Consider the following 25,619-nt stretch of genomic DNA (forward strand, 5'->3'; position numbering starts at 1 on the left):
CAGTGAAGTTATGTTTTTGCCAATAAAGACTGAAAAGGTGGGCTTTGTTAGAGTCATGGTTGGAGCGCTGTAGTAAGGGACTATCAGACTCTGGTATGTGATCAGGGTAGAGGGGGGTTGTGTGATCCACACCCTCTCCACTCCCCTATCCCACTTGTAACATGGGAAACCTCATAATCGGATTTTGATTTGAGACTTTGCGGGACTTGTGCTTGTGTAGTCAAACTGCACAAGGCAGCCACAAGTGAGTGGTATCAGAAGACTTAGGGTAGCCCTGAGGTTTGAAAATGGCAACAAATCTGCAGCGGGGTGGGGGGAACCGAGGGAACCAATAAACCTCAAAACAGCACCAAAACAACTCAACAGCAGGGGATATCATGTGGCTGGAAGGTGAAGATGAGCAGTGGGTGAAACGGAATGGCTGGAACGGGACAGAGAGCGCATAGGTACATCAAGGGAAGGAACCTTGTGCGGCTGAGAAACAAGTCCTAAATGTCCCCGGGGATGCAAGTGAGAACTGCCCGAAGGAATCAATGGAGAAATTAATTTCTTTCCATGGAGTTGTGACTGGGCAACAGTCTGCACCTCCCTCAAAACACAAATTTCCTGCTACGTCTAACAGTCCTTATTTAGTGTGAGCATTTAAAAAACAACCATGCTAATGCACATTCGAAAGCAAATGTAGCTCATTGTCCTCAAATTCATAGAATCATAGAAATCTAGAGTTGGAAGGGATGCCAAGGGTCATGTAGTCCAACGCCTGCAATGCCGTTATCTCAGCACGGAGTCCCTCATCCGGTTTTGGTTGCGGGGTGTGAGGGGAGGGAGAGAGAATCTGCCGCCGGTTCCCCGCCCAAAATCACGGCTTTCACTTTTCCCTCTTTCTATGCACAGCTATTTCCCCGACTATGAGCAGGCGGAGCACGCAGGGGGCGGGTAAATGTAGTCAAAAGCAGCCTCCACATCGAAGGGATGGTCACTCTGTTTCCCCCGCCCCTCCTGCGTCTATGGCCCCGCTAGCAACCGCTTACTCAACTCAGGGGAAAGCTCGCCTGCCATGTTGAAAACGGGCAGTTCCCCAGGGGCGGAGTCGCGGGCGAGGATGACGCAAGCCCCGTAGGGGACGCATCCGCCAATGGCTAAGCGGCAATGGAATCGAGACCATAGATATAGGAAGGGGGAGAAGCCTGAAAGAAATAGTCCAACAGCAGGACCTTAGAACAAGCTCTCAGCTTTGCTTCGTTTCTGGAGAAAGACACCCCTCTGCCTCCTCGCATGGACACCTAAGTCCAGTTTCTCTTATAGGTAGGGTTTTTGTTTTTTAAAAAGCTTTCTCAACTTCAGACGTGGCTCTCCAAGGGGGCGCCGAGCAGAGCTCTTGCGACGTCTCTGGTGTGCGCCGCCTCCGCCTCCGCCATCTTAGTTGCGGGCAGCCTGCCGCTGAGGTGTCCTTTCAGCGGTTCCGCAAAACGGGCTGAAAGCGGCGGAAGGGACAGAAGCGAGGCTGGCGCTGTCAGGTGGGGCCGCCGGGGCGAGGGCCTGGCCCTTCGGGGGCTGGGGGTGGGGGCGCGGCGGGGTCCCTGGGCTCTCGGGGCGGGGAGGGACCGGGCAGCGCCGGGCATTTGGGGCCTACGTGTCCTCCTCTCCGACGCGGCAGCCCCTTCTCCCCGCGCCTAGAAAACTAGCAGGCCATTGTCGCTTTCTCCTTTACATGCTAGCTTTCTACGTGCAGGGGAGATTGCGTGCGGAAGAAAGATGATTTACTCTTGTAAAACACATACTGTACCTGCTCTCTCAACTAGTAAAGGTAAAAGAACTAGTGCATTTAGGGTATATTGAATATTCCAGCTTTCAAATTCTAAAAATGAGGGGTGCCAGAAAGTTGTAGCGTGACTTGGGAATTCAAAAGCTATTTTGGTTAAATTATTATAATTTGGTTTTGCTTGCTAAGCGAAATGTGTACAAGCAGTAGTATTTTCTGGGAGAAAAGAGGCCAGAACTCGCTGTGAATGCCTCCCGTGTTTTCTTAGAATGGCAATGGCACCCCCCTGAGAGGGGCCGGAACTGATCTTTGGTGAGTTCCAACTGAAAAACCCCCCTGTGTGTAAGGTTGCATAAAAATTATTAAAAATGACACTGAAGTTCTTTCAGTTATATATTCCACATTCTCTGACATTTTCAGAAAGTAATATTAAGTTTCTGTGGTTTTTCCTGAGCACTTTGTGGTTTTTTTAATCAAAGATAGACTTACCAAGTTAAATGTTGTCCAGTCACAAAAATAACAGTAGATTCAAATTCATCACACCCAAAAGTTCTGCGCTAGGCCCGTTGTTGTTCAAATGTCTTTATAAATGATTAAATGAAGTAATTGAGGGGATGCTCATCAAATTTGCAGATGACACCAAACTGGGAGGGATAGCTAATACTGCAGAAGACAGAATCAGAATTCAACATGACCCTATCAGATTGGAGAACTGGGCACAAGCTAACAAAATTAATTTCAGTAGGGACAAATGTAAGGTTCTCCACTTAGGCAGATGCATAAATATAGGCTAGGGGGACATCTGGTTTACTAGCAGTTCATGTGAAAAGGATCTAGGGGTCTTGGTGGACCACAAGCTTCACATGAGCCAACAGTGTGATGCAGCAGCAAAAAAAGTGAATGCTGTTCTAGGCTGCATCAAGAGAAGTCTAGTGTCCAGATCAAAGGAAGTAACAGAACCCCTCTATTCTGCCTTGGTCAGACCACACCTGGAATACTGTGTCCAATTCTGAGCACCACAATTTAAGCAGGATGTTGACAAGCTGGAATGTGTGCAGAGGAGGGCAACCAAGATGATCCAGGGTCTGGAAAGTAAGCCTTATGAGGAATGGTTGAAGGAGCTGAGTATGTTTAGTCTGGAAAACAGGAGACTGAGAGGAGATATGATAGCCATCTTCAAATATCTTAAGGGCTGTCACATGGAGGAGGGAGCATGCTTGTTTTCTTCTGCTCTGGAGGGTAGGACGCGAACCAATGGCTTCAAGTTGCAAGACAGGAGATTCCGACTAAACATTCGGGAATAAGAGTAAGAGCTGTTTGGCAGTGGAACAGACTCCTACAAGAGGTGGTGGGCTCTCCTTCCTTGGAGATTTTTAAGCAGAGGTTGGACAGCCATCTGTCATGGATGCTTTAGCTGAGATTCCTGCATTGGCAGGGGTAGGACTAGATGACCCTTGATATCCCTTCCAACTATAAGATTCTACAGTTCTATGAAAAACATATTTTAAAGACCCCTCAGTGAAGAAATTTGCCAAAATTAAGTTTCAACCCCCCCCTAAAATGGTATGCCCTACTGGTTTGGACACCAGCTGATACCAAGTATTACTCAAAAGTAAGCCTTGCTGATTTCAATGGGATCTATTTCCAGGTGAGTCTGATTAAGATTGCAATCTTAAGCACCTGTCAAATTGCTGCTATGGATCTATGGCTCCGAATAGTTGTGAACAAATTTGTTGTCTGTCTTTGCAGAAACATTGCTATTCTATGGCGACTTACCTGGAGTTTATTCAGCAAAATGAAGAGCGTGATGGGGTGCGTTTCAGCTGGAACATATGGCCCTCCAGCCGACTGGAGGCCACAAGAATGGTTGTCCCACTGGCCTGTCTACTGACTCCTTTGAAAGAAAGATTAGACCTGCCGCCTGTCCAGTATGAGCCAGTATTATGCAGCAGACCAACTTGCAAAACTGTACTTAATCCACTTTGGTATGACTTTCCTTAACATCTATTGTTTCAGTGGAGCCATATTTTGTTAGTGACCTTATTCTGCAAAGCTCAAGACTGCACATTTTTCTTAGAGTAAAGAAAGCCCTAAATTGGAGTTTTGTAATTTAAACATACAGTATAGCAGATTCTTCCATGTCCTATCGGCAAGCCTGTGTGATACATTAAGATTGTATCATGATCCATTAATGTTAAAACTGGGTTGGCATACCCAAAGTATATTAAGAGAAGGGAGAATAAGATTTTGGGTCAGAGGCACCGTATATCTCCCAGTATTGAGGGGGCCCAACGTTGCACACCTGTGAAGTCACAGGTGTGGCGCACATTGCGTGCATGTGACATCATACACACAACGCGTGTGCATCATCGGGAAGATGTTGAGCCTGGAGCCCAGAGCCTTGTAGCTTCAGTGGCTGGTGGCTCCTCCTGAGTGGTGGACACTGATTCTGCTCCACGCTCAGCCTCTCCCGCTCCCCAATATTTGGGGGCTCAGACCCCTGCCAACAAATATTGAGGGGGCCAAAGACAACTTTGTGCCTAGGAGTTGGTGCCTCTGTTTCCGATGCAAACCTTAATCATTCAAGCACGTAAGCCCTGCAGTATGCATGAGAAGTGTCAAAACTTAGAAACCAGACACACTATCCTAGGCAACACAATTGCACCAGGTAGATATTTGGCCCATTGTGTTGTAGTTAGAGCTCCAGATTGAAAAGTAAGCTTGGAACCTCAGTATTTTTTATATAAATTTAATAAGCCTAATACAGATACACAGTTAGCTGTGGTTTCATAATTGGATTATAGGACTGAGTGTGTTTTTTCTCTGTCCTTTTCTTGTTTGCAAATTGCTTCCCCACAAAAAGTCCGGCTTTTGCGTTATGTGTGAAGTAAACCTGGGTATTCTCTTTAAATGTAATTGGAGAACCCTGATCACAAGTAACACTGAATCTAGCTAGAGAGAACTGGGAAAGACTCCATGCATGGTAGGCAAGAGAAGCAGAAGCACAATCCTGTCACACACACAAAACCTAAACACTGACTGATTGTATGTATGGCATTGGAGTCACAAGGATACTATTTATTTTCTAAGACAAAGCAAATGTAAGGAAACAGGTCTGGCAGTACTTACTCTTGTCCAAAGGCTAACAGGTTAAATGAAAGGGCAAACAGCAAGCCTGAAAAAGTGTCCCACTCCAGGAAGGGACACACAGATGCCTTGATACTTGCCAGTCAAAATAGCTCTCCTTGCTGGAAAAATGTACATTTGCCTAATTGGCACTAATTGAAAGTACTCTTATTGGCTACTAGCAACTGAAATGAAGAGATTAAAGTTAGCTTTTATGAGGTAATGCCAGTAGTAGGAATTTTCTCTTAATATCATTAGTTTCGTTGTGTCATATGTTTACCTTGAGGCTATGTATCAAAGACCTAATACCAATTATTTGAGAGAGAAATGGAGCACCCTGACATATATTCCCTTAAAGCGCAAGTTTGATATATCACAAGGATTTTAACAACCTTATTTCTTTTTTACAGTCAAGTTGATTACCGCGCCAAGCTTTGGGCTTGTAACTTCTGCTTTCAGCGAAACCAGGTGGGTTACATCTTCACTAACTTAACTCTCCCATTTGCCCAGATCAGTATACCTTTTTAATGTGTACTGCGAATGTACAACTTTGACCAGTGACATTGACAAAAATGCGGCATAAAAACTTTTAGTTTCTGTTATTGAGCTGTCATCAGTATTTGCCATGCATTTGGTTGTCTTTATGAACCAGGTGCATCATTATATGTTGCCTTTATTAGTCAGATGACAGTGGCTCAATTCAGACATAGCACCAAATTCTGGTTCATAGTTTAGAATCATAGTTTAGAACCTTAACTGAAGCTTGAGCTTCTAAACCTACAATAGGAAAACTGTGTTTTAGAGGTGCTTGACTGCTTTCATTTTCCAGCTGCTCAGCACACTGGGCTCAAGAAGCGTTGATCTCCAATAGTCAATTCATACATCATGCCAGACCAGGAGTTTGCACAAACCATAATTTGCAAACACATTCCAAATCATGTCAGTCAGATGTCCTGTTAAACCATACATACGTTTGGTGTTAATAATGATTTGGTGTGATGTCTGAATTGAGTTTGTAAGTTACCTTGACCAACCACTTGAGCTAGTTTGCAAATCCTGTAGCCTGATTTCCAGTTTAATCAGAAATTCATCCCAAATTGGCCGCTGTCATTTTTGTAGAATGTGTATTAAATTCTCATTTTTTATTGAAATATAATTGCTTGTATATACGTTGCATTACAAGTGAGCTTTGACATATTTTGATGTATGTCCTAATCTTTGGTGTGTTTCTCCAGTTTCCTCCAGCATATGCAGGGATATCTGAAGTGAATCAACCAGCAGAGCTTATGCCACAGTTTTCCACAATTGAATATATAGTTCAGGTAAGCCTTTGTATGCTGTGTTTGAAACTCCACTGTGTTTACTTTAGTATCTCTTTGACAGTAATCTTAAAGTGTTTAGACTATGGTTTTCTGTAAGGAAAAAAGGAAGTATTCTATTGTATATACTTCTATGTGGTAAATAAATGTTTTTCCTCCCACACAAGCGTGGTCCTCAGACACCCCTGATCTTTCTTTATGTGGTGGACACATGTTTGGAAGAGGAGGACTTGCAAGCTTTGAAGGAGTCCCTACAGATGTCTCTGAGTTTGCTGCCTCCTGATGCTCTTGTGGGGTTGATAACTTTCGGCAGAATGGTACAGGTTCATGAACTGAGCTGTGAAGGCATTTCCAAAAGTTATGTTTTCAGAGGCACTAAGGATCTAACTTCAAAACAAATACAGGTATGCTTTGCTTTAACTTTTATATAAAAACCCCTAACCCAACCTTGTCTGCCCCTCAAAAATTATTTTAAAGTGCAGCCTTCTGGGTTCCTCCAATTCTGATATGTGTTTTGATTGTCAGGATATGTTGGGTCTTACAAGGCCTGCAGCGCCTGTTCAACAAGGAAGACCTCACCAGCCTCAGGAGCAGCCTCTTATTTCAAGCAGGTATATAGTTTTGCAAAGCAAACTGTATTTAAAAGGATGTAGTTGATTGGCTTGCATGGAACTTCTAAAGATCCTTGTCTCTATAGATTCCTTTGCATGGATCAAATTTGTCTATTTTTGGCTATTGTGAAGCAGCTGCTTTTCCTATATATTTAGGAGAGAAGTGGCATTTACAGAATCTTAGAATTGTAGAGTTGGGAGGTCTATGAGGGTCATCTAGTCCAGTCCCCTGCAATGCCCAATGTGGGGCTCAAACTCCCAACCCTGAGATTGAGAGTCTTATGCTCCACTGATTGAGCTATGATGGGCAAAGCTATGGTCAAAATAGCTTTTAGCAATTTTATCCAATTTGCACCTTCAGTTTGAAAAGATGGGAAATCACCATATGAAATGTTATATTAAAGTAGGATCAATAATTTAACACTTTGAGGGCATATGGATTCATTTGAAAATGATACCTGATTCATATATTGTGGTGCAGTTGGATGTGTCTCTCCCCCCCCCCCCTAAATTATGTGAATTTTTATATGCTGTTGTGTTCTCATGCTGATCCCCTTGGGGTCCTCCAGCAAACAGATACGCATGAGCTTTCATAGGCTAGAGCAGGTGTGGGTGTAAAAGTGATCTTGTATGTTCTGTCTGGGTTGATATGCACAGTTTGTATCCTGTAGTGCCCAGCTTGCTTCTGCTAGTATTTACTGATATTTGAGTAGTAAGATAGGAATGCAAGTAGCCTGAGAACTTTACACATCAAGTTTGTTCTCTGTAAAATAAAACACAGTGTACTTTTATTCTGAACTTCTGTAGATTTTTGCAGCCCGTTCACAAAATTGACATGAACCTGACAGATCTCCTAGGGCAACTGCAAAGGGACCCATGGCCAGTAACTCAGGGAAAGCGACCCCTGCGATCCACTGGAGTAGCTTTGTCGATTGCTGTTGGATTACTGGAGGTATCTTTGTTATGCTAGTGGAGGAAGGAAGTGAAAATTATTTACTGCATTCAGTATCTGAAACTTATATTGTTGAACGTGCCTAAATTTTTAAAAAATGCTGTATGGTGTTCCTTCAATACAGTGGTGCCCCGCAAGATGAAATTAATTCGTTCTGCGAGTTTTTTCGTTCTACGAGTTTTTTCGTCTTGCGAAGCACCAATGTGTATTGACGGTTTCCCATAGGAATGCATTGGCGGTTTAAAAAAAAAAAGGCGCAAGACGTTTTGTCTTGCGAAGCAAGCCCATAGGGAAATCCATCTTGCGAAGCAGCTCAGAAAACGAAAAACCCTTTCGTCTTGCGAGTTTTTCGTCTTCGGAGGCATTCGTCTTGCGGGGCACCACTGTACTGCTTTGGAAATGAGATATTTTAGAATTGCTTATAGTGATATATGAAAAGTAATAACTTGCGATTGCTATCTGACAATGATGTGTTGAAAGTGCATCCTTTCTGTATGCGATACCTTCTCCACCATTTTAATATAAGGCTGGAAAAGTGATAAAAGAGCATGAGCAGTCCTTATTCTTCCTAATGAAAATGTCAGGCTCAATGGATTTCTTTTTTTCTTAATAAAATAACTAAAATCCCCAGTGTGGTTGATGTATACTGTACTGCCTTTGCGGACTACATTGCCTGCTGATATTTCATGTGTATTTTCTTCTCTTCCCATCTCCAAGGGAACATTTCCGAATACTGGGGCCAGAATAATGTTGTTTACAGGAGGTCCACCAACTCAAGGGCCAGGCATGGTGGTAGGAGATGAGCTGAAAACTCCCATCCGTTCCTGGCATGATATAGAGAAAGACAATGCCAGGTTTATGAAAAAAGCTATGAAGGTAAGAGTTGGTCTCTGCTTTAAACTCTCTCTCTGTTAGGTTCTGCTAGATTCTGGCTTTCCAGCAAAATATGTAGTTTCAGGAACTTTTCTGAATGGAATGGAATGAACATTCTGAACAGAATGGAAATGTTCACCTTGGGTTCTAACAGTCAGGTGCATGCTGCTTCTTGAATAATCTTCTAAATCGTTTTTTAATGCAAGCTGAAGTGGCTAAAATCTCTAATAAAGTTCCTGGATGAAAAATTTTCATATGTCTGTTGTACCAGCTGCTCCTTTTTAGACCATGATTTTTGCTGCTTTCTCTTCCCCCTAGTTGTTTTTGCTAAGACTGTAGTTTTCAGTCCTGCCTCAATGGTTGTTTCACAAATTTTTGTACTTGCGGGTAATCAGTTATACCCAGACAAAAGTAATTAGGGGTAACTGACCTCCAGGTTTGCTATGCCACATGCAGCTCACTTGGTTAGAGTGTGGTGTTGCAGGTTTGATCTCCATAAGGGACAGCTGCATATTCCTGCATTGCAGGGGTTGGACTAGATTCCTGCATTGCAGGGGTACCTTCCAACTCCATGAATCTATGTACTAACATATGCATGCTCATATTCATGTAAAGCTTTGGAACTCAGTAGTTGTTACATATCAGTTTGACACCCGTGGTTTAATGGGTTTGGCACTCTGAATCCCATAGTTTCCTATGCTATTGTTTACCTGTTGAATTTGGACAACTTTTTGTTGGACTACATATTCCATCAAATTCCCGATGGGAGTTGTGGTCCAACACAGCTGGAGGACATCATGTTGCTCTAGGATTATAATATTTAATCATATTGGTAATAAAATATATCTTCAAAATGTTTGTTATGTTTTCTTAGCACTATGAGACATTGGCTAATCGCGCAGCTACCAATGGGCACTGCATTGATATTTACGCCTGTGCTCTTGATCAGACTGGACTTCTGGAGATGAAATGTTGTGCAAATCTTACTGGGTATGTTCTCAGTCCTCAACGGGAGGGTGTGCCTTTCTCTGTTTTCACATCATAGAGAAGGGATAAATTTCTGGATTGGTCCACAGTTTCTTTAGATGACTAGGAGGGACAGGTTTTCAGTCTAGGGTTTTTTGAGTGGGAGAACGGAAATAATTGCAGTTATTTACTTCAGTCATTATCATGTATATAAATCCAATTTCTGGGTTCCTCTTCTTTTGCATACTATAGTATTACACTCAACTGTAACTAAGGCCACACACCTATATACTTAAGAGTTTGAATTCAGTGGGAGAGTGAGAAGGATGGCTGGTTTAGGTTTTGTAACCCAGCAGCAGCATTTCATTGTAACACCTTCTTTTCTCAGGGGTCATATGGCGATGGGTGACTCCTTCAACACCTCTCTTTTCAAGCAGACTTTCCAGAGAGTGTTTAACAAAGATCCCAGTGGAGCATTCCAAATGGCTTTTGGGGCCTCTTTAGAAGTGAAGGTGAGTGTGGCAGACACCAGCTGTATTTTGAAGTTGCAGGGCAGTTTGTTAGGTATTACTGCTACACTCTCCTAACTTTGGAGGAATTGATAATATAGTTGCCAACTTCACTCAAGATCCCTTATTCACAGTGGGGTGGTGTACAACATTTTCACATAATAGTGGGTAATGGCCCTACTTAACAGAGAGGTTCTCTATATCTTGACATTGTCTTGTTTTATTCAATTTTTTTCTCAAAATTCCACTTTCTCTTTCCGTACTTTGCAGAATTCACAATTTGAAAACAAGGAGTGTTGTGGGGAGGATTTATCAGGCTGTGGTTAGGGTGGTTGCTAAGGGGACTTCAAGGGACCCAGGGGACAATTGTTATTACTTTAGGATTACTTCAACCTTCTTTTCACTTTAGACCTCTAGGGAGCTAAAGATTGGTGGAGCAATTGGACCATGTGTATCCCTAAACGCAAAAGGGCCATGCGTTTCTGAAAATGTAAGTGTGTGTATGGTTACTGTTTGTTTAAGTTATTTAGATGACATGTCAATGGCACAAATGCTATCATACATAAAATACAGTGGTACCTCGGGTTAAGTACTTAATTCGTTCCGGAGGTCCGTTCTTAACCTGAAACTGTTCTTAACCTGAAGCACCACTTTAGCTAATGGGGCCTCCTGCTGCCGCCGTGCCGCTGGAGCACGATTTCTGTTCTCATCCTGAAGCAAAGTTCTTAACCTGAAGCACTATTTCTGGGTTAGTGGAGTCTGTAACCTGAAGCGTATGTAACCTGAAGCGTATGTAACCTGAGGTACCACTGTATTGCTTAAATAGTCTTGTGGAGATTAGCAGCTCAGTTTCTAGTGAGTAGCTATCTTATAGGTACAACAGAAAATGATATAGAGAGTTGGGGAGGTGTCCGCCTTTTTGTTGCTGTGAGTAGCAGAGTTGAAATCAGGTCTGCCATGTGGTTTGATCTTGTGCCATATGAAGAAGGCTTTCATTGAAAGGATATAGGATGTTCAGCTGCTAAGCAGGTTCTTGGCATCCAATTCTGGGGGTGGGAGAACCTCCCCCCCAAAACTGCAGCCTGCCACATTACACCTTGGATTTTTGCTTCAGGTGGAATAATAATAATAATAATAATAATAATAATAATAATAATAATAATAAATTAATTATACCCTGCCCTCCCCAGCCAAGACCAAGCTCAGGGTGGCTAACAACCAATAATAAAAACAAGTTGATTGAAATGCAACTTAAAAAACAAGATTAAAATACAACATTAAAACATTAAAATGCAGCCTCATCACAGGAGGAAGAAAGGAAAAAAGAAAGAGGGGGAGGGAATCAAATTCCAAGCCAAAGGCCAGGCGGAACAACTCTGTCTTACAGGCCCTGTGGAAAGAAATCAGATCCTGCAGGGCCCTGGTCTCATGAGACAGAGCATTCCACCAGGCCGGAGCCAGTGTTGAAAAGGCCCTGGCTCTGGTTGAGGCTAATCTGACTTCCTTAGGGCCCAGGACCTCTAGGGTGTTGCTTTTTATCGACCTTAAGGTCCTCCATGGCGCATACCGGGAGAGGCGGTCCCGTAGGTACGAGGGTCCTAGGTGCATGTGGATGATACCTACTTTTGCTTTTTTCCCAGGAATGCGCTGTGTGTGTGTGTGTGTGTGTGTGTTCCTCTTTTCCAGAAGGGAAAAGTATGTTTATGTTGCCTCAGATTTGAGAGCTGAGTTCCCTTATAAAATTAGGTGTGTTGACTTTTTTTTTGCATAAGTTCATTGAAAAGAGTTGGCTGATTTCTTTATCAGGGTTTTTTTTTTTTTTTTTTTTTTTTTTTGCACTTTCCTTCATGTGGTGTTTTAATACTACATTGTGTGTTTGTTGCCAATACTCTGCATTTGTTACCCAGTATAATTTATCTTATTCTTTAGGACAGGGATGGAGAGCCTCCGGCCTGCAGGTCTTCCCATTTGACCCACAGGTTCATTTCAGCCAAGCCATACCCACCAGTCCTACATCTGACATCATATATGAAGTCAGGTGTGGAGCAGGTAGATGGCCTGTCTCAGCCAATGAGGACATTCAGGCACTTATAATCAGTTGATTATTGGATCTTGAGAAGTTCTTTTCAAAGTACTGGGCAAGCTAGTGCTTTGAAACGGGCTTCTGAAGGCCCCTCTAGGCAAAACAGGTCACCTGACATCACGTCCACCTACCTGTTTGATGGGAGCCGCTGACTGATCTTACCCAGTTTCGCACTGCTGCTTTCGGAGGTCAGGCAGGAAATGGAGACTGTTGAATGCAGTGCCACAATTTGTCAGCTTTCAAGGTTTTTAGCTGGGGCAATTGGAATAAGATCCACTATTTGACTATTGATTCAAAACCCTAAAATGTATTTTATATAATTGACTTTTTATTTCTATTCTTTGTATATCGTATTGATGTTATATTACTATGGCCAATGGCTGACACAAATAATTCACTCACTCACATTCATTCACTCACTCACTCACTCATTCTAAGGGACAGCCTTCTCCTTGCAAGGTGGAGATGGGGCTGGGACTCCCTTAGACTTCTCTGTTGAGAGGTGTGGGTGTGCGCCCCTCAACAGAGAAGTTTAAAGGTGCCCCCAACTCACCTCCGTCGCAAGCCAGAGATAGGGTGGGGGTTCTGTTAGACACACACACCCCTGCCCCCTTGCCAGGGCAGCAGCGGTTTAGCGTGCTTGCCTCATCTGCCACCACCTTGGCACAGGAGTCGGGCAGACTACCACTTTCTCCCTGCAGAAAGAGGTAGCCCGCCTGTGCAAGGTAGAGGAAGCCTCTCAGAGGGAGCCTGGCAGGCTCCGTGCACCCAGGAGGGAAGACAGAGCCCTCCCCTCCCAGTGAAGTCAGCTAGGCAGTGCAGAGTCTCCTTAATGCTGCTGCCGGGCCCAGCGCTCATCAGCAGCCTCAGGCGGCCCAGCTCCACAAGGCACGGATAAGGTGGCTTGCCCATTGACTGAGAAGCACACAGAAGCGCCACATCCCTCTGGCTCATGTGTCAACAGGAGGGCTGTGGGGCATGCTCAGCAACATGCAGTCAGCCAGGCAGAGGGAGTCTCTCACATCTGCCTGGCTGGCTGCTTGTTTGGCTCCACACAAGCAAGTGGGATGGGCAGCAGGTCTCTTTCCTCCTGAATGATCTACTGGGAGGAAAGAGATTGGCCACCCCTCCTGCTTGCGAGGAGGCAAACACACAAGCCAGAGAAGCATTGGGGCTCCCTCAGCTGGAGGGCTTTGGGGGGAGCCTTCTGTAAGTGGGGAGAAGAAGATTTAGCAGGCTGTCTTATGCTGAAATGGGAAGTTGGTACTATGTGAGAATGATTGGGGGGGGGGTGTTTGTCGGTAAGCAGTCCAAGCAAATGGATGTCTACTCATAAGCAAGCTCTACTGAATTCATTGGGGTTAAACTGGCATATGAATCTGCAAGAACAAAGATGAGCTATGGTTCATATTTGTAGCCATAATGTAAACAGATGTTTCAGGTTTCAGAGTAGATCTGAATATTTTGGATTCTCTTATAGGAACTTGGGATTGGTGGCACAAGCCAGTGGAAGATTTGTAGCCTTGACCCCACCACAACTCTTGCCATTTATTTTGAAGTAGTAAACCAGGTGAGCCCACCTATTTGTTTATTTGCCTTTAACGTTGTATGTGCATTATGAAACATTTTTTACTGTGCTACTCAAGTCAAGCAAATTATTCATCCAGAAATTATAGCTGCTCTTTTTTGAGCAATGCTTCAAGTTTAAGAAGGTATGATTCCAAGCTGCATCCTTATTTTCTTTGCATGGGGGTTGCCACCACCCTGTTCTAACTATTTCTCATAATGTACTTAATTAGACTTGATTAAGCTGCAATCCTAAACACTTATTAGAAGTGAGTTTCATTGAGCTCAGTGAGTCTTACTTCTGAATAAACATTCATAAGATCACACTGGCAGTCTATTTCTCATTAGTTTGGCACTGCACAACAGTGTTGTTGTTTTTTGGTGGCTCCAAGAAACTGTTGATTTTGAGTATGCCATACTGCTTTTATTTTGTTTTCATTTTGTAACTGTATGATATTTTCAACCTGCCCTTAAAATATCCTAAAGGAAACTTCTGTTTGTCTGGTTTTCAGCACAATGCACCAATACCTCAGGGTGGCAGAGGGGCTGTCCAGTTTGTTACACATTATCAGCATTCCAGCACACAGAGGCGCATTCGTGTGACTACAGTTGCTAGAAAGTGAGAACAACTTGGTGATGTTTGGCTGGGTATTGGCTTCATGTTTATATTGTTTAGATTGCGTTGCTGCTTCATACAGGGTGTGCATGCTTTTTCAGGAATTTGGGAGGGAGTTCGGTGTGTCCTTTAATCTTCAAAAATCTAAGTGTACCAATTGTTGCTGTTATTAGTTGGGCAGATGCACAGAGTCAGCTGCAGCACATAGAAGCTGCATTTGACCAAGAAGCAGCTGCTGTCCTGATGGCTCGACTCGGTGTCTATAGAGCTGAATCAGAGGAAGGGCCTGATGTCCTACGATGGCTGGATAGGCAGCTAATCAGACTTGTGAGTATAATTAATTGTAAGCCTGTGTAATCTTAGGACTCAATTATTGTTTAAGCTGACTGGACTGCATTCTGGTGGGAATGTTTCAGATTGTGGGGTTTTTTTAAAGCCCAGCTGGTATGAAACAAAATTTGAATAATCCATTCCAAATCCATTGGCTAAATCCAAAACATTGGGCTAGTTCAAACAATTCTGAACTCTATTTTAACATTACAAGAACAAGCCTACACAACTCAGAGGCTTGCATACTCCCCTCACCTCTTTTCCTCTGGCATGGCCACAAAGAGAGCAAAATAAATGGCCTTCCCCTTTAAACTATTCAGCATTTCCTATTACATCTGAACTCAGTGATAAATCGGTACGTGTAAAGTAAACTTTGATCAATGAACAAGCCAGGAATTTAAACCATGGTATGGTCTTGGCTTATATGAACTAATAATAATTTAAATTAACCCAAGTTCCCCCAACTTCTGATCTTAACAAGCTTCAAACCATTGTTTAACATCCCGGCTTGTCCAAAACTAGGAACTATAGTTTTTTGATTCAAAGGAAACAAGAAAGTGTGGTTAACTGGAGATTTCTTGACTTAATTGTGGCTCTCACAAAGGGAAGAGCAAAGGGGCACTGAGTACAGGCAAAATGCTTGTTCATATCTTGCCTTGCTAGCTGAGATGGTAGTTCAAAGCCAGGCCACTAAGTAAAGTTCTCAGGTGTCTAAATTGAGCTTGTGTGTTTTGTTATTGTAGAATGAGTGACAGTTTCCAGGAGTGTGCAGAAGAGCATGGTTGGGGAACCTGTGGCCCTCCAGATGTTATTGGATTCTAGCTATCACCAGCCCCAGCCATCCTGGTCAATGGTTGGGGGTGAGGAGAGGTATAATCCAGCAACATCTGGAGGGCCACAGGTTTCCCACTCCTGGTGTTATGCAGTTGATGTGATATAAACACTCGATTATCTAAGGATCAGATTCTCCATTAGTAATTTTAAACTAAACTGCTTTAGTAAATCCATCTGTGACAAATTTTATTCTATTATGTGAAAAAGCATAAACATGTTTTTTCAAATTTCTTGGTAATATGATGTAATCTATTCCTTTTCTTGTTATGTTATGTTACATTATACTGTTTAAAACATTTAAGGTTTTATTACTATATATCTCCAACAGTGTCAGAAGTTTGGCCAATACAACAAAGATGATCCAAATTCTTTCAGATTGTCTGATTCATTCTCTTTGTATCCCCAGGTAAGAGGATATTTTTTGGAACTTTAAAAAAATTGATAGGAGATAACAGTGGGGTTCCAAGGCTCTTATGATGATTAAACAAATTCTTAAAACAATGATGCGTTCTGTGTTTGTGTGACATTCACTGACTTAATTCAGAGAGTTGAATGCAAACAAAGAGGAGGAAATGTTGTGGTAGTAGTTTTGATTGGTATTCTACTGAAAATCTCTACCATTTTCTGTATCCCATGTAGTTCATGTTCCATTTGCGGCGATCTCCATTTCTTCAAGTGTTCAATAACAGCCCAGATGAATCTTCCTATTACCGCCATAACTTTGCCAGACAGGATCTGACTCAGTCTCTCATCATGATCCAGCCTATACTCTATTCTTATTCATTCCATGGACCACCTGAGGTGATTTGCTTTTGTTCAAACCAAAGTTGTAGTAGATATAGCTGTATATTTTGGGACACATGTTAAGCTAGGAGTAAAGACCCCAAAATATCAAAATGTTTGTTTTTAGAATCTTACTGTGCGTATATTTTGGTGAAAATGTGCATCCCAAATTGTTAGAAGATCTAAAATATTTGTTCTCTGTTCTTAGTTACTGAAGAATAAAAAAACCCTAATGAAATGAAATCTGTGTTACAGTATTTAAAAGACAGGGTGAGGAATTTGCGCCCCTCAAATAGTGGGGTCCGGGACGCGGGTGGCGCTGTGGGTTAAACCACAGAGCCTAGGACTTGCCAATCAGAAGGTCGGTGGTTCGAATCCCCGCGATGGGGTGAGCTCCCCTGCTCCTGCTAACCTAGCAGTTTGAAAGCACCTCAAAGTGCAAGTAGATCAATAGGTACCGCTCTGGCGGGAAGGTAAACGGCGTTTCCGTGCGCTGCTCTGGTTCGCCAGAAGCGGCTTAGTCATGCTGGCCACATGACCCGGAAGCTGTATGCCGGCTCCCTCGGGCAATAAACCGAGATGAGCGCCGCAACCCCAGAGTCGGTCACGACTGGACCTAATGGTCAGGGGTCCCTTTACCCTTTACTAATAGTGGGGTCCAGAGGTTTTGCTATCTACTAACAGTTGATAAGTGTGCTGAAGTTATATATCTTGATTTGAGTTGAAGATACCAGCATAATATTGAGAAGTGCCGTATTTTTCGCTCCATAAGACGCACTTTTTCCCTCCTAAAAAGTAAGGGGAAATGTTCGTGCGTCTTATGGAGTGAATGAAGGTGGGAGGCTCTGCTTAGCGCTCCCTTTAAAGAGCCGTGTGCAGCGTGTGTGTGGCTCTTGGGGGCTTTTCCCCAAGGAGGGAGAAGGGACTCGGGGAAAAGCCCGCAAATGCCGCACACACGCTCCATGCGGCTCGTGAAAGGGAGCGCTGAGCAGAGCCTGGGACGCATACAGGCTGTGCTCAGCACTCCCTTTAAAAAATATTTTTTTCTTGCATTCCCCCTCTCAAAACTAGGTGCGTATTATGGTCAGGTGCGTCTTATGGAGCGAAAAATATGGTAGCTATTAATATTTGGTAGAAGTAAAAGATGCTATGTTAAAAAATATGTATTTGATTTCCTCTTTGGGTGGAGATGAGTTGTTTGAGAATCTGCCTATTTTCTGTTTAGTTTTGTTGTTTGAAAGTTGAGGTTTTACAAAAGCTATATTCCACTTCACTTTTGTAATAAAATTAATGTGATTATTTTTTTCCTTTTCTTCTGCTTCTAGCCTGTACTTTTGGATAGCAGCAGCATTCTTGCCGACAGGATCCTCCTGATGGATTCTTTTTTCCAGATCGTTATCTACCTTGGTGAGGTAATGTACTGATAACCTTTTGTTGAAACTGAATGCTTCCTGTGAGGTGCTAAAAAGTTTAACAAGCTCCTGAAAATATATTGTCTATTTTATTATCTTTTATGTACAGTCATACCTTGGTTTTTGAACGGCTTAGTTCTCAAACGTTTTGGCTCCTGAATGCTGCAAACCCGGAAGTGACTGTTGTGGTTTGCGAACTATTTTTGGAAGCCGAACGTCCAACTGGGCTTCTGCAGCTTCTGATTGGCTGCAGGATCTTCCTGCAGCCAATCAGAAGCCACACTTTGGTTTCTGAATGTTTTGGAAGTTGAATGGACTTCCAGAATGGATTCTGTTTGATTTCCAAGGTACGACTGTATTGGATAATTATTCTGGGATCCATATTCTTGTTTGTTTTCCCAGATGCTCTTGCCTTGTGCCTTTATAATTTGGTGAGTGGGGTGTGTGTTTAATCAATGTTCTTGGCTTTAGGCATAATGCCAAACCACAGTTAAAGCAGACCTTTATGAAAAGGAAATATCTTCTATAGCAGTGGTTAGCCAAGTACTGTGGACCTCCTGTTTTTCGTGTGTGTTTTTTAAAAAAATAATAATAATTACTTTTTCATTAATAACAGTCCAATAGAGGCCACATTAATACAATACCAAATCATACCAAATCATAATACAATCAAAAGAGCCAATTAATCAGTCCTGAATTCAATGTTTTTGGATGACTTCCCGTGTTCCAGCTATCAGGAGCTGATGTTATTCCTTGGTCCTGCTCCAATTCTCTTAATTTGTCCAAATGCCACAATTCCGATCTTAATCCGTTGTTTTAGCAGCCACTGGTGTGATGACTTTTGCTTGTATTTAACAAATCCATATCCATTAAGTTGCAGAGGGAATTTATATCTTGTATTTTTGTGTGTGAAATATTTGTTTACATTCTTCTTTTCCTTTGTGTTGTAATCAGTCCTCTTCACCATTGCCCCTCCTTTGAGGACTTATTTCTTATTACGTCACAGTTTCTCCATTTTGCCTCTACAAAACAAAAAGCACTCCAGTGTCCAGCCGTGACTCCTGGCTTACTTCCAGCATTGTCTCCTTTGAACCTTTCCAACCTTCTAACAAGCTGGTGTCTTGCCAAAACCATAATAAATCAGAATTAGAGCCCTCTTTAGTAGGCAAAGTCACAAGTCATCACAGTATTTCACACAGTCTATTCTTTCAAGTTCTCCGTAAAAAAAATTATAATTTCTTGTTGAATCCCTCTTGCATTCCATATATAGTTATAATCCATTAATAATTTCATTCCATTAGTAATTAATTGATTCTTCTTCAGTGAAGCCTTGTTGAATCATAGCCCAGCAAATATAATGTAAATATAATGTAAAAAGAGAACAAAGGCTCCCCTTCACTTACATAGCATTCCAGTTACGATGAGAGTCCTCTCCAGATCAAAACCTTGGCACTTAGTGGCTGATTCATTTAGCAAGTTATCTTTCTCCTTCATCCAGAACACGTCTGTTTCTTAAGTCCAAATTCAGATCCATCTTAATAGAAACAGAAGTGCCTCCGCTCATGGAATTGGGGAGTTTCTAATACGTGCAGTGCTATGCACTCTGCATCTATCGGCACAAGAGGCAGTTATTGGATGATCCGCGAGTGAAAGCTCCCCCCCCCCTCCCCGGCCCTGGTGTGGGGCTTGCAAGGATAATTACTCCCAGATTATCCTTAATTAACTGCACGGCTGGCATCCACTATCGTGGGATCCACTGTTCACCATGGCGGCTGCACCGGAAGTGGACCTCCTGTTTTTCAAAAGCCAAGCCACGGACCCCCTACCTTTGAAAATGTTGATATCTTTGTGGTAGTTTTTGTTACGTGAATGGTGCCACCATACTCTCCAACATGTCCCATCGCAAAACTCAGACATGCCACTTCTGGATTGTGCTCCCATGTGAATCATGTAGGCCTGGGACTGCACAGGGCCCCATTCCAAACATCTTACTTCTCCTTTATGTCTGAACAAGGTGAGATGAAGATTCTGCACTAACACAAATCATAGATTATGAAGCAAAAACAGGCTTGTCTGTCAGTAGCTAATAATAAAAGTTGAAATACTTTGATTAATCCCTCATTCTCTTTCCTTTCAGACTATTGCCCAGTGGCGTAAAGCTGGCTATCAAGATATGCCTGAATATGAAAACTTCAAGCACTTACTGCAAGCTCCACTGGATGATGCTCAAGAAATTCTGCAGACAAGATTCCCAATGCCACGTTACATTAACACGGAGCATGGAAGCAGTCAGGTAAGGCAGAGCATTACAAAGGTCTGTGATGAAATTTAACAGAAATATATGCAGAAGTGGATTTTGAACAGGTCCCGATACCTAGTCTTTATTTAGAGTCCGAAAGCATTTTGTTTTATCTTCAGCTATATTAATACCACAGCAACGCTATAAAATGTATGTTTCTTTCTTGCACTAAAGGTTACTGTACTGGTCATACTGTACTGTACTTAGGATGTCAACTCCTGGGAGTTGCCTGTTTCGATACAGTTTGTACCACTTGCTCATCTGTTGATTCTCTGAGGCTGTTCTGTTGATTATTTTAAGATTCCTCCAGGAACCTTAGAACACTGATTCTATACAGCTACCCTGTAGTGCAGCTATCCTATACAGCTAACCGGCACGCGCGGGTTGCGATTCGCTGCTTCTGCGCATGGTGTCATTTTGCGCTTCTGCGCATGCGCGAGCGGCGAAACCCAGAAGTAACCCTTTCTGGTACTTCCGGGTTGCCGCGGGACCTGAAAGAACGTAACATGAAGCAGATGTAACATGAGGTATGACTGTATCAAAGCTGAAGACCTGCCCAAGTCTGCTTCATAGCTTAATAAGGAATTGACTATGCATTCCCCACTGCTTAAATGGAGCCTCTGCATCTTCATTTAGTACCAGATGTTTACATTCTACTATCTTTCCTCCCCACTCTGAGCCTACATAAAACCATAGAGTTTGAAAGGACCATGGGGGGTCATATAGTCCAGCCCTCTGCAATGCAGGAATCTTTTTTATTATTATTATTTTAGTTTTTTATTCATACTTTTCAAATTTATACATTTCATTAGTTTTACAATCAGTTTAACATTCCAAATATCTTCTGTGTATCCAAATTCATTTAACTTACTCTTTTAATTATCTACTATAAATATATACTCTTATAAATCTGCAGGTTATTACAGTAATCCTGCTAATGTTTTTATCTGTCTACAATTTATCTGTAAATATTCAATAAACCATTTCCATTCTTTTTATAAAAAGTTTGTTATCTTGATTTCTTATTCTTCTGGTAAGTTTCGCCATTTCTGTATATTCCATAAGTTTTTGTAGCCATTCTTCCTTTACTGGGACTTCTGCATTTTTGGGCAAGTAACATTCTTGCTGCTGTAGTAGCATACATAAATAAATTTTTATACAAGTTAGGTAGTTCTGTCCCTATAATTCCCAAAAGAAAAGCTTCTGGGTTTTTTTTAATAAAAGTTATTTTGAACATCTTTTTCAATTCGCTTTATATCATTCCCCAGTAAGCTTTAACCTTACTACAATACCACCACATATGATAAAAAGAACCGTCTTTCTCTTTACATTTCCAACATTTGTTTGATTTAAATTTATACATTTTTGCCAGTTTACTTGGTATTAGATATCAACGATATATAATTTTCATATAATTTTCCTCTTAAACCATGACATGCTGCAAATTTTATATCCAAATTCCACAATCGTTCCCATGTTTCCATATCTATGACCAATATCTGTGCCCAGTGTATCATTGAGGATTTTGCTCATCCTTTGTCTCCCATTCCAATGTTTTATACATTTTAGACAACACTTTTACATTACACTCCAATCTTTTAAAAATACTTTATTCAGATGATGATATTGTAACCGTGTTGTTAATTTCCCAGATAATTTTTTTAATTACTTTAATTTATGCTCTCCTCGCTCTTGTTTTAATAAATTTCTATAAGTTGTCCACACTTCTACCATATTCTTTTTCTTTACCGCTATAGCTTCCAGAAGTGAGAGCCATAATGGTGTTCTTACCTCTAATAAATTTTATCCCATACTCTATACAAATTTTTCATAATTATATGGTTTGTAAATCCTTTATGAACTTTCACCTTTTAGTACCATAAATAAGGGTGCCAGCCAAAAATATTATTTATGACCTTCTAAGTCTAAAATATGGGAATTCTCTAAGGTCATCCATTCCTTCAACCAACAAAGGCAGGATGCCTCATAATGTAATCTCATATGCCAAATATGCAGTGCAGGAATCTTTGCCCAATGTGGGACTCGAATCCACAACCCTGAGATCAAGAGTCTCATGTCCTACCTGACTGAGCTATCCAGTGTTGAGGTTAAATAAAATAACAAGTATTCTCTCAAGTTCTTATCCTGTGAACTTCTACATTTTTCATTGGGATATAATTTATTTTAAGGTTTCTGTCCAAACATGGGTGTGCAGAGCCCTCAAGGTAGCACACAATCAATCAATCAACCAACCAACCAACCAACCAACCAACAGAAATATTTATTGGACGATCCAAAAACACAAGCTCATCAGTAAGTTGTATCCTGCCCACTGCAACAGGGAATCTCAGAGTAAACAGCTGGGCTGGCTTGGTGTGCTGCTTTGTAATGTGCTCAAGATGCTTGGGAGTTTCTCTTAGCTCGAAAGGCAGCCATTAGCTTGCTTCTTCAGTAAGCAGACTGCTGCCTTTTGAGCTAAGAGAAACGCCCAAACATCTTGAGCACATTACAGTCATCTACAGTTGAAGGCATGTATCATTTTAACTCTGATTTCATACTTGAGAGATGTCATCGCCCAAACAAATGTGTATTACTTCTTTCTAATCATTGACTTGAAATATGCCAGTAACCATTTGAAGTATTAAAATCAGCAGACTAGTTTTTTGTAGTGGCAGAATTCTTCCTTCCTTCCAAGTTCCTCTTCTGTGAAAGTTCCCTGTTTTTTATTTATCTTGAGCTGAGAAGAGCAGTATACAGTGGTACCTTGGGTTACATATGCTTCAGGTTACAGACTCCGCTAACCCAGAAATAGTACCTCGGGTTAAGAACTTTGCTTCAGGATGAGAACACAAATTGCGGGGCACGGCAGCAGCGGGAGGCCCCATTAGCTAAAGTGGTGCTTCAGGTTAAGAACAGTTTCAGGTCAAGAACGGACCTCCGGAATGAATTAAGCACGTAACCAGAGGTACCACTGTACATGCAATCACTTGACAAATTCACGTGGACATTTAGGATATAGTGATAAGCTTGAGATTTCATTTTGTATTATGTCTAACCAACTTTCTCATTTTGGCTTTTATAGGCACGTTTTCTCTTGTCTAAAGTGAATCCTTCGCAGACTCATAATAATCTCTATGCATGGGGACAAGTAAGTAATGAAATACCTACTCCTGTGTTTAAAGTGTATATTTTTATTCTGTATATGTATTCACAGTTTAATTTACTACATCAGAATTAGGGAGTAGGGATGTGGGCATTGTTTTTGGTATTCAGGAGGCTTGGTTTTCATCCCCTTTCATCCAGTCTTCCAGTGGCTGTGGGACAGCCAATATGCTGTAAGAAGTGTGACATAAAAATGCACAAATTGGAACTAGGATATTCTGCCATGTTTTGAGGGGGCAGGAATCAAATATAGTGTACATCAGTCATGAGGAACCAGTGGTCCTCTAGATGATAACTGACTCCAGCTTAAATCATCATTGGCTATTGGACATACTATTGGGGCTAATGGGGTTGGAGTCGAGTAGATCTACAGTTAGTTCTGTTGAATTTGTTAGCACTTCCAAGTAAAAATGCTTAGTATCAGTGTGTAAGTATTAAGGCCAGAAGTGGACCCTTTCAGAATTGTAGATGATGATAGTATATAGGGATACCAATTGGCTTTCTTAGGACTAAAGCTCACCCCGTCGCGGGGATTCAAACCGCCGACTTTCTGATCAGCAAATCCTAGGCTCTGTGGTTTAACCCACAGTGCCACCCGCGTCTCCCATCCTTTGGACTATAATGTAACCTAAATAGAAAACTATCTTTAGAAAGATTTTTCCTCCAAAAACATTTTATTTTTAAAAATCTGATTTAATTTTTTTAAAAAATCATTTTTAGTTTTTTTAAAAAATTCAATTTAAATTTTAAAAATCAGATTTACATTTTTTAAAAAAAATCATTGATTTTTATCCATCCTGGTGCATTTATACCATCCATTCCATCTGTGTGTATATACCTGCAACAGAATTATATTGAATACATCTGCAGTGGATTCTAGTTGACAAAAGCTTATGCCGTAATTAATGTAGTCTTTAAGTTGCTGCAAAATTTAGTCTGTGTTGTAGCAAAACAGTAAACATAGCTAACCTTCCAGAAAAGTTTAGTTAAGTCTGTCTAGTATAAGGCCTGTGAGAAATTAGAATAAAAATTGTAGCATAGATTAGTAGAGCTAAATTAGATAGCTTTGCATTCTATGGTTAATTGCACTTAATCTGTCCAGTTACCACCACCCTTGCCCCGACTGGTTACATTAGCTTTGGTTTTGGTGTTAAAATGTATCTTCTTCTTCTTCTTCTTCCAGGAATCTGGTGCTCCAATCCTAACAGATGATGTTAGTCTGCAGGTATTCATGGATCATCTGAAGAAACTGGCTGTTTCAAGTGCATCATAATTTTGACCTGCTGAAGAAATCTCAAAAAATCATTGAACTAAGTGAATCATGCTACTGATTTCAACCTGCCAAGAAACTGATAACATTCCTACCCCTCTCTTCAATTGATTTTTCTTATTGATTCTACATAACAAAGATGTGAGGGAGTTTTTTATTTTAGAGTTAACTTATTTGTATTCCATTTGTTTGTGTTCTGCCAATTCTACCTTTTCCTTCATGTCATTATTACAAAATGATGAATTATCTCACCTGTTGTCTCCTATAACTCACCTTTTTTTACTTGTACTTAACAATAGTAATAACAATAACTGAGGAAGGTATTGATGCTTGGCACTGTCACTAGCTAACTTCTTAATTGCATAAATGCAGTTAAACTTTGGCATGAGCATGTTAAAAGGAACTGAATAGAAGTTCTAAACAGTTTTACTTAAGAAACACCCAACATTGCCAAATTGGTATTAAGATTTTTTTCTGCTTTTATGAGCTGTTTAGTGTAGCTGTAAATTTCAAATCTGGGCACATACTCTGGATACTGTATAAGGGGCCAATAGCTTCTGGGGGAAAGCCCCTGTTCTTACTTTACCTTTGAAAATATATCTTACCCACAAGAGTATTGCCTACAATTAAGTAGGTGCAGTGAATTAGGAGGCTAGAAGGGGAAGGAAGGGCTACCTGGAGCTGCTTTAGAGTTGAGAAATCATTAATCCATCTAGTTTGAAACTGCCTACTAGAACTGGCAACAGCCCTCAAGCCTTGTGATCGTGCCACGAAGGATGTCAGGCATTGACTCATGTGAACAATCCCTGAGCTGTGCCCCCAGAATCAAAGGGAATTCACCTATGCCATTCTATAGTTGTGGATGTAGTCTTTACCTTTTCTAACTGGTGGAGTGGGCTGAGGTGCTACTGAAGCCCTGGCTTGAGAGGCTGATGATGTTAGCTGGTGGCTGGTGAGGGAGAAAAGAGGAAGAGTTGTTTCATTATGAACATTTAGCTGTTCAGCCTTCTTATTCTCTTGATCTTTCAGTGTGAGTCAACTTAGTATTTCTTGAGACAATGTGACAGCTCCTGATATTTTTAACCTTTTTCTATTGTGAACCACAGTAATAATACTAAATCTATTAAATCCCTGATAAATTGCTTA

General features: G+C 41.5%; 1 protein-coding gene across 3 annotated transcripts; it reads left to right on the forward strand.

Moving 5' to 3' along the window:
- Nucleotides 1–1,411: 1,411 nt before the first annotated feature.
- SEC23B (SEC23 homolog B, COPII coat complex component) lies at nt 1,412–25,619 on the forward strand. 3 transcript variants are annotated; one of them, XM_083448669.1, is made up of 20 exons: nt 1,412–1,517; nt 3,512–3,747; nt 5,299–5,356; nt 6,124–6,210; nt 6,375–6,611; nt 6,733–6,818; nt 7,626–7,770; nt 8,488–8,646; nt 9,518–9,633; nt 9,998–10,121; nt 10,528–10,608; nt 13,682–13,771; nt 14,280–14,386; nt 14,557–14,710; nt 15,876–15,953; nt 16,187–16,348; nt 17,656–17,742; nt 19,880–20,035; nt 23,124–23,189; nt 24,387–25,619. In XM_083448669.1, exons 2-20 carry the CDS (start codon nt 3,527–3,529, stop codon nt 24,474–24,476), a joined length of 2,304 nt encoding a protein of 767 aa, XP_083304795.1. In that variant the 5' UTR covers nt 1,412–1,517; nt 3,512–3,526; the 3' UTR covers nt 24,477–25,619. The 3 variants fall into 3 exon arrangements, with proteins under 3 accessions (XP_083304795.1, XP_083304796.1, XP_083304797.1); XM_083448670.1 differs by having other exon boundaries at nt 1,422–1,531; XM_083448671.1 differs by lacking the exon at nt 1,412–1,517 and adding an exon at nt 1,660–1,807.

This window comes from Podarcis tiliguerta (assembly GCF_965153285.1).
Source record: "Podarcis tiliguerta genome assembly, chromosome: 7".
Taxonomy (NCBI): Eukaryota; Metazoa; Chordata; class Lepidosauria; order Squamata; family Lacertidae; genus Podarcis; species Podarcis tiliguerta.

Excerpts from the sequence above, each read along its gene's own strand:
- SEC23B (XM_083448669.1), top strand. The coding sequence starts at position 3,527 with ATGGCGACTTACCTGGAGTTTATTCAGCAAAATGAAGAGCGTGATGGG. Across the intron at positions 3,748-5,298 it reads ACTGTACTTAATCCACTTTG|TCAAGTTGATTACCGCGCCA; the intron begins GTATGACTTTCC and ends TCTTTTTTACAG. Across the intron at positions 17,743-19,879 it reads TCGTTATCTACCTTGGTGAG|ACTATTGCCCAGTGGCGTAA; the intron begins GTAATGTACTGA and ends CTTTCCTTTCAG.